At 36.5% G+C, this 9,822-nt stretch overlaps 1 protein-coding gene across 1 annotated transcript; it reads right to left on the bottom strand.

Moving 5' to 3' along the window:
• Positions 1–2,344: 2,344 nt before the first annotated feature.
• LOC110033974 lies at positions 2,345–3,295 on the bottom strand. Its single transcript, XM_020738168.1, has one exon. The coding sequence runs from the start codon at positions 3,042–3,044 to the stop codon at positions 2,547–2,549; it is 498 nt and encodes a 165-aa protein (XP_020593827.1). The 5' UTR covers positions 3,045–3,295; the 3' UTR covers positions 2,345–2,546.
• Between the last annotated feature and the right edge of the window lie 6,527 nt (positions 3,296–9,822).

Here is a 9,822-nt window from a genome sequence, read left to right as displayed (position 1 = left end):
AGGGTCCTAGTAGCTGTGGATGACGAGTCTATGGGATCTCGACCCAGTTGCCTCTATCTTCTAGGATTACTCTACATTCCTTTTGTTGAGCCCCTTTGGGCCTTGTCGCTCATTTGACTTCGTCGATATCATTCTGACGATCTGATGACGATGAGCTGCCGCCCATTTGGGATAAGACGATTTGTCCTCTGCCCTTATGACCCGGACGTGCTTTGACGTGTTGGGATATCCCCGTCAATATGATTTATGGTTATTCCGTGGGCCCCATGTGTCGATGAGCCGCTACCTATTTGACATGTGAGAGACTCACTCTCTGCCCGATGACTTAACGTGAGCTCTAAAGCATCGGGACTGTTCCCACACGGAATAACATTCCTTTGATTGCATATACCCCAGGTCTATGATAATATAAGCGAAACTCCTTTTATCGAGAGTATTCTTGTGTATCCCCTAAGATGTAATTAACCAGTAGGAACACATTCCTCTGGGAGTGTTCTTGACCGCAGAACATGTACATACACCTAACTCTCTGGTTATGAGTACTCTACATAAATACTTCTTTCGCGGATATTGGTTTAAGGTGCCTCCCCCCGAACTTGTTTGGGCGGATATTCTTGACCTATCATTGCGAGGTTTATACCACGTAGACTCTTCACGTTTTATTTTTTTCTCTTGTTTGTCTCTTTGTCGTATGTCCCTTCTTATTCGGTTCCTCTCTTCTTCAAATCACCGATATGATTCGGGAGAGAGATTTATTCGAATGAGGGAAGTATACAATGATTGACAAACTGACGACTCATTTTAAAATAAAAGATAGAAAAATGAACGGAAACAAAGCCAAAGAAGGAGAGGTTTGCAGAGTCAAAAAGGAGCTCAACGCCCAACTCTCTGAATGTATCCTGGCTAACATCCCATTCCTTATCTTCAGCAACAAGATTGACAGTTCCTATGCGGCATCTAAGGAGGAGCTTCGCTACCTCCTGAGGCCGACAAATTCCACCTTCGGGAATGGCAAGGTTAATCTCATTGCCTTTAATGTTTGGCAGCATGAGATATTTATGTGAAGCATTGTTTGCATGGTGGGCAATGGGGATGTCTTCAGGTGGCCTTCACAGTGCATCAAATGAACCCATTCGACACAGTGAAGGAAAGGTGACATGTCTAAATAGTTCTTTTCAGGAAATTATTCTGAGTTTTGTATCCCGATTTCTGATAGAAAGTTTTAAAGAAAGCAGTGGGCATCCTTATCTACTGGTTGGGAAATTATGGAAAGGGTGTAAAGTGATGACAATATTATGGCCCTAGTCTGTCCATTTAGCTCTCTCTTCCTGAAAAATATTTGTCTCTAAGGCGTGTGCTTTGTCATTTAAATCATATATTGGGACTGCCATGATATTTGTTTCTATTCAGTACCAGGCAGGATCATTTGTTTCAGGTTCATTTATTCCTTCATGAATTGCAAAAATTTCATTTTTTCGGCTTTTTCATATGTCCACATTTTTTTCTTATTCTCCGTTTTGTCATCCTTGAAATTTTGTGCAAGATTTTTTTTCAATAAATTTTAGTCATATTCGTACAGTATTTTTTCTTTGGAATTCTTTGGAATTATATACATTTTTTATCAGCTCAATGTTGATTTATTTGTGTTTGGTATTGTGTGTGTTAAATTATTGAAGTATATACTTTTATTTTTTATAACAATTGTTACTCTATTCAATTGATATTAATCTTTTACACTATTCATCACATAGTTATTTCAATATTTCTTTGTGACAAAATTCATTTTGCTATCATAAGTTTAATTTGAGTGTCAAACACTGTTACAGAAGAAATTGATGCGTATGCTTGTGCATGTTGAAATGTAATTCAACTGGATTTACTTTTAAATTTCTAGGATTTTAAGTGACTCTCTCATTGTGCTCGGTCAACTGTAGCTCTAAAAGTAATTCTTATTGATATTGAAGTTTTGATAAAATAATTGCTAGTATTGAAATCTGTCAACCTACCATTAATTGATGTTTGGTTTGTATTGATCAAATTGTTTCTTCGCTTTTTTTTCTATAGATTTAATATCTCATACGTATTTTATTTAATTATTATTTTTTGAGTATTCACTTGCATTAGAGAATGTTTTGCCTATGAGAATTATATGCTTCCTATGTAGTGCCAAATCATTTGAATAATTTTAACAGCCATTTTTATAATTCATATAAAAAATTAGTACTTGTTTCTTTTTTTTATTGTCATGTAATTTTTTATTTATTTTACAGTATTTAATGCTTAGATCCTCCGGCATCATATTAATTTTTTGATATAAATGCAAAATTTTTAAGCTTAACACTAATGTCTTTTTCTTATTATAGTTGTGACTTTAATTTTTCTATGATATATCCAGACACCATGCATAAGTCATCTCCTTCCAGTTTTAGACTGGGATGAACTTACAATAGCTCACACAGAAAGCTCTGCACTTATTTATCGAAGTTATGTTTAAATATTAGAGCATCGACAAAACATCTCAAACATCATCCATCATTTTATTACAATTACAGCATCACATTCATTACATGGTAAACTAGATAAAATCCACTTTCAAGGCAAAGTATAGCCTGCAAACATAGATGCAAATACAACAAAACAATTGTAAGCATAAGCATAGTATGAGAATGTTCATGAAATCGAAACAATAAAAATCCAAATTCACCTCCACATCTGTATCCAACCGGTCTGTTTGCAATTCCACATCTCGTGGGGATTGTCACGGCGACAACTGGACTCACTCCAACACTCTTTGCAGTATTCAAAAGCATGACCGCGCACAGACACTTTGGGTTTTGCCCGATCTTCTGAACTGCTGAGCAGCACTGTGCTGAAACTACAGTATTTGCATCCTGTGAGGCTAAAGCGCATGGAGCCATCTGAAAGGCCACTGTATCAGCAGAAACATTACCACATTCTCCAGCTCCATTGGCTCTTTTTACACCTGTGGTACAAAAAAGCAACAGCAGAGCGAGAAGAGGCAGACCATTTGTAATGGCTTCCATTGTTATGATGAACTGAGCATCTACTTCTCTTTGGGTTTTTATGGTGGAAAAAAGTTATTAGAAGAAATAATATCAACAATGGTGAAATGACACATGGTGTATCATTTTGTCTTGGTGGATGAAGCACTATCTATAATGCAGCTTGTTTATTGCACCAATTGCTTAATTTCATGACAAAATTGATGAACATTATTGCCTGCTTGATTTTTAAACGATGTGCAACTGCAATATCGTTTCAGCTTCTATAGAGATTTGAGCAAAACAACACTTGGTTCCATTTAATTCCATTTAATTGCTTCTCCACTAGTCAGCTCGAGTGAAATCGATTAAAGATGATATACAACTAGCGCAATATGGTGCAAATCAGGTTTAAATTGACTCGAGCACAATTAAGTCTATCTAAACATTCTTCGTTTACAATATGAATTAAGTAAAATAAAAATGGCAGACTACAAATTTCATTCTGTAGGAATCAAATTTGAAATACCTCGACAGCTGTCGACACAGCCAAATGTCATCAGATGTAAATCAGATTGCGCCGACACATCTAGAACATTGAAATTGCCCTAAAATGACATCAATATTTCTTGGTTTTTACATAAAAACAAAGGGCAGATTTGCATGAATGATGAAATGTGTGAGGCTACCCTAATTGTATCACTTCATTATGCTAGGTATGTATTAAGTCTTCATAGTAGGGGTGGCTTTGCATAAACGCAACAATTAACTTCTTAGGATTGTCGAAACGTGGTTGTATTTAAGCTCCAAAAATTTTGCTCCAAATTGAACTTCATGGCTATGCTTATATACTAATAATCATGCTTAGCTAGATATGTCACCCTGATAACAGATACTACTTTCAACATTGCAATTAGGACGAAACTTGTATTAGTTTAATCCATTATAGCTAACTAGTTTGTCTACCTAAGTGAGGTTGGGTATGCACGTATAACCTATTGAATATTTAGAAAACCATTCAATATTACCACTGAGTTCTATTATTCTCAAAACACTAATTAGTCAATTCTAACACAAAGTATATATCAAAGCTCATAAGGTCATGATTAGTCTCCTTTAAAATCTGTATCATAATTCTGCAAGCATCATCATCATATTTAAACTTCTCCTTGAACTCAGTTGCATCACATTTATTTCCTTCAAGACTTATGCTGTAAATTTACTATGCTGTAATAATTTCTACATTTAGATGTGTGAATAATGTTACTGGTATAATAATCTTCTTCATGTTTTTGTCATAAAGTTTCTAGCACTACAACTATCTCTCTCAAGACTTGCACTGAAACCTGGCTTATATTGTAATCTTCTCATTCAAAAAATTTCATGGTAAACTTAATTATGTTATAGTCATCTCCGTTCAAACCCACTGTAATCATACTTTCACCATTGCTATCTACTTTAAGAACTACAATTAATCTCTGCTTGCATCACAATCATCCTTAGCAAGATCTATGCTATAGTTTTCTCCATATTTGTCTCTAGAAGACTAGATTTACCGTTTGGTTTGTGAGTTTTGCTAGCTTACCTAAAAATGAGATTTTGTATTTGTGAAACATGAGGCCCGAGGGATACCCCCTTGGGCCGCGTTTTCATTCACATTATCACTCCCGTGCTCTGCTTATCGTTCACATCTCCCTGCCCTCGTTCTCGTTCGCAACTCCCGTGCTCCACCCGTTCCTCCCTTATCGACAATCGTTCTCTCGACAGGTAGAGCCCTTTCCTCTTCTTCCTCGGCATCTCCTCTTCCTTCTCTGGCAAAGCTATTTTCATTCAAATGATTAGAGAATAACCAACAGTACAAATGTATATAGTGATAGGATTCTATCCCATTGATCCTTTTTATTAAAAATGAAATGTGGAGAATATTTGGAGATCCTCTTCTTTCTCCTTTTCTGAAGAAGCAGAATGGTGAAAGAACAAAAAGATGATTGGTATCGATCCTGCAAGCAGGCCCTCCATTCTATATGAAAGCATGTTGACAAAATAAGTGCTGGATTTTTTGCATGATGGTCTGCATAAATATGTAAGCATAAATTGTGCTTACAGAGTTATAAACTTGATATACAATTTAATATAAGTAATATAACATGAATTCAAAAGCTTTTTAACCAGCTATTGATTATTATAACTAATATTTTTTATGTGATATGAATGATTTGGCTTGTGTAAATGTAAAAAGTAAAGTTTTTTTGTTAGACATGTAAATGTATATAAATTGGGTGGTATGAATGTAACTGTCCCTTGATTTATTTATCTGCTATCAGTATAGTGATGGTTCTGGTGGCTGTGATGCGTTAAAATAAAGGGGATTCAAAAATCCTCGGAAGCATGCTCGTAACTATTTCTGTGAAGGATGAATAAAATTGTTGTGTTGTTCAAATTGAAGCTTTTTATCACTTGCCAAGTATGGAGCAGCTTGAACGACCACTGAAGTTTGTTGTTGGCAACCGTTGCTTCCACACTGTGGTAGTTTGACTTGATTGATTCTTTCTACGGTATTGGAAGCCCCCGTCTGGTGCTTGATTGATTCTTCTCCAAGTCTCTAACCCTTGTATCTATCTCCTTTTATTTCTATGAACTTTTTATAGTTAAATATGTCACTACAATGAGAAGACATTCTTTTAAAATGTTATGCCACTTTCTCATCAGTATTTGTCATGGAGAATTGGTTTTTTTTATTAAGAATGGTGAAGTTATGAAGCATGTTGATGCCGATTCCATTCTCCAAACTTGCAATACTTTGTGGTTACTATGGTGTCATTTCCTTTGGCTAGATCATGTAGTTTTTATTTCGCGGGCCTGTGGAGTGAACTTATGTGGTTACTATGGCGTCATTTCCTGTGGCTTTATTCATCCCTTCTATCCTCTTCTGTATCTTTTCTTTCTCTCTCTCTCCCCCTATCTCTGTGTGTTGTGGTGTTGCGTGTACATGGGAAGAATGCAATGCAAGGTTGTAATTGATTGCTTTCCTTAGAATTTCACATTTAACACTAATCAACAATGAGCCACAAGTCAGGCAAACAAGAGTGTTTCCATTTACATACCAAAAAACCAACTTCTACTATCTGATGGAATTATAATTCACCTCCTAGGAGTAGTATGGTTCAAATTCTCTAAACACATTCATGCTCACAAATAGTCTATTTTTTATCGGGCTCCAGTAGACATTCCCTTCTGGATTGCAGAATAACTTACGAACACACATTTCACATATATGGGATCTAGCTTTCCTATTGATGGTCTGCTATTCCTTATAAAACATACTCAACTAAATATATTCAATAGAAGCATATCACAATTATCTCCTTTCAACATCTTATAATAAGGCTTCTAATCCAACACCCTTGAGGACATCTTGTTGATCAATTGAGCAACTGCCAAAATTGTTTGCCTCATAAGTGCTTTGAGACATTCAATGCAATGAGTGTGTAAAAACATGTGGTTTGATACTGTGTCCTTAGGGCTGCAAGTATTTATCAAATGTTTTGTTAATATACTTCGTCACATTATCAGACCTCAATATCTTCACTACTTCACCATATTGAGCCTTAAATTATCTTGTGAATGTCTTTAAAGCAAGCGAACACAACGCCCTTATTTTTCCTTATATATAACTAAGTAACATGAGAAAAACAATCGATAAAGGTCACAAAATATCAATAATCATTCACAGACCTTATAAAATAAAGTCCCTAAACATTATAATGTTTCAATTTAAAAATATCAAAACTCTTATTCCCAAAATTGATATAAGGGCTTCTAGTAGCCTTGTTAAACTCACAAGAATCTCAAACAAATTTTGTTTTTTTTGTCTTTTCATACGAGGAAGGTATAACCGATTTGATAAACTAAAATAGGGGTGTTCCATGTGTCTGTGATGTAGCAACAACACAACATCTACACTCTTAGATTTTCCGACTCCAACACTCTCTGACATGGATGTCAAAGTTAAGTCCATCCTCTCTTGGTCCAAGTATCAAAGTCCAATATGCCATGTCCAAGTGTCCTGCCTGTCTCTTTCTTGAAGCTCAACCTAGGAAAAACAAAATATTTTAGTTGGAGAATAATGATTCCAATGAATATAAGGTTCACTGTAAAAAAGGAGCATGCAAAACATTGGACATAGTCATATAATTGGTACCTCTCATTGTATCCTTACTAACTACAGTCTGCGTCGTATAATCAGTGGTCTGGATGCTCTCTAGTACTGCTGGGGGAGTATAGAAAGAAAACTCTATAGTAGTACCCGACACATGTTAAGATGCACCATACACTATTATTCATTCTGATAATTTTGTGGTGGAAATAGAAGCAAGAGCATGTGTATGACAAATATCTTTGTTAAAGTGAGGTTAAGTGACAATATTACCCCTTGATGACGACTGGTTGGAAGCATCCTCAGTCACATCTCCTATTGCTTTTTGCTTCCTCTTCAATAACTCCAGACATTCATGATCCTCATTGGCAAAAACCACACGTCCTTCCATCTTCTGCTATCATAAGATTTGCCCGGTAGCTCCCTTTTTCACCTTTTCGACCACCACATTCATGGCCTGCACTTTGTCCACGTCCACCCGTCTCTCTCTCCTTAGGTGCCTTAGGATAGATCTTGCTCAGATGCCCAACTTCACCACAGTTGTAACATTAATGAGTCTCCCCATGGACACCTATCATACTTGAGCTTGAGGCAGCCAAAGCTGATTGTGCACCCGTAAGTCATCTCAGATCAAAATGTAGCTTCATGTGAGTCTCCTTATGTATCATCGCAACAATTGCTGCACCCAGTGAAGGGATAATCACCTGAGTTGGGAGAACTAATCTCCTCTGATCAATGTTAGGTTCAGATGGGTCCGAAATTGCATTGTTTTCATCTGTGTAAAGATCTTTTCTTTCTTGCATTCCGGATTGCCACAACTTGACATCGATGAGAAGTGATCAAGATTTGTCCATAGCCGCTCCAATTCTATTGCATATTCCTGAATTGATTTATCACCTTGTACCATTGTTTCTATCGTACATTGAATTTAGAACATCCGCATGTGGATCTCAGTCCCAACATAGGTCATCTTCGCCTTTGCCCAGGTGTCCTTTATTTTTCGAATGACATCCACTGCCGAGGCAATTAATGGAACCATCGAGTTGAGAAGCCAGGTGTAAAGTAATGCGTATGTGGTCCTCCACTCATCCCCCTCAGCAGTGTCACCCTCTGGCTCAACCTTGACTCCCGTCAGATATCCCTTTAATCTCTTTCCTACTAGAGCATCCTCGATCAGAAGCGACCAACTCAGATTTGTGGCCGGCCCATCAAGGTTCAGATCCACAGGAGGGAGATCTAAATTCACATTTGTCGGTGTACGTGCTGAGGTGGTATCTCGTCGAGACTATAGTTCTGTCTGTGAGCTAGACCAAGCCCTTCAGAACTTTAGGATCTAGCTTTCTTAGAGGCTTCAATCCTTTACCTCTTGGACTATTTTGTCTCCTTACGTTCTCGAACACAAGAATCCAAGTTTAGATCACACACAAATTTGATCCTTTGCCTATGTACATGTGATCATGTTGCAGTGCTTTGAAAGCCGCGATCCTGTTATCGCCATGTCACCGCGATCCTATGGTTTGTTCTCTATAAGTCGCAATCTTGTTATTCAGTAGTTTCAGGTGGAGCAGCGCTTCTGAAGAAGAAATGTGTGGGCGATTGTGAAAGCGAGAGAAAGTGGTGGCCTGCAGAGAGTCTCGAGTGAGAGAAAGCGGCAGCCTGTAGAGAGAGGAGTTGCGGCTGGCTAGAGAGAGGGAGACGGCGATTAGGTTTGGGCTGTAATAACGAAAAGAAAGAATTCTTCAAAAAGTTCCATTCATAACATTTTCTTACAAATAAACCCCTAAATTTCTTCAATATCCTTTCCTACCAATAGAGCCCAAAACAAGGTCCGATTCTCAACATTATCAAATCGATTTTGTTGAGTTTAATAAGTGAGATTTTAGCTTAACAAGCTAAATGAGCGGGTTTTTTATCTTATCAAGAAAACTTTTTCACACATTGTTTCTATTATCAAGCTTTATCTTGTCTTTATGAGAATATCTAAAATTATAATAAACTTTAAGGGCAGTTAAAAAAAGTAGGATACTTGAGAAATTTAAGCTTGATGTGCAACCAAAAAAGGGCTATATGTACAGCTGTAGTTAATTAGGATGAAATAGCCTTGCAATTATTCCGAATAAATATGAACAAATGTAAAATGACATTTGTAAGGTTCGTTTTCACCTTCCGTCACCAAAACTAACCATCTGGCTTTCAACCATTATCGTCAACATAAAATATTGATCTCATCAAGGTCCTTACAGCCTTATTTTCCGCCTCATATTTATCCTCATGTCGTTTTTTTTCCCTCCACTTCCACCTGCCCATAATTAAATATGACAAAATCCAGAAGAAAATGCTAGAATTCATTTGACAATTTCATAAAAATCATAAATATTGATTTTTATGCCATTCAAAAACATTGAATAGCTAAATAATATAATACACACATATTTGCATATGTTATATCAAATATTGAGCTGTCTCTTATTAAAAATATTAACTAATATTGATACGCATATTTTTCTTTTCAATTATTTTACTAACTAAAGGTACGGGACAAAGTATTGAGATTGAATGCTTCTTGGCAGGTAACTATATACAAATTTATGATTAAAATTTGCTAAAAAAAAAAATCAATTAACCGAAATTAAATCATTGAGCTCTCGAACACTCCGCTGTTGA

The sequence above is a fragment of the Phalaenopsis equestris genome, unplaced genomic scaffold (assembly GCF_001263595.1).
Source record: "Phalaenopsis equestris unplaced genomic scaffold, ASM126359v1 Scaffold001314, whole genome shotgun sequence".
Classification (NCBI taxonomy): Eukaryota; Viridiplantae; Streptophyta; class Magnoliopsida; order Asparagales; family Orchidaceae; genus Phalaenopsis; species Phalaenopsis equestris.
The sequence above is the reverse complement of the archived record's forward strand: the minus strand, read 5'-3'. Positions and strand labels throughout refer to the sequence as shown.

Bases quoted from the DNA above. Each gene is read 5' to 3' on its own strand.
- LOC110033974 (XM_020738168.1), bottom strand. From the start codon at position 3,044: ATGGAAGCCATTACAAATGGTCTGCCTCTTCTCGCTCTGCTGTTGCTT.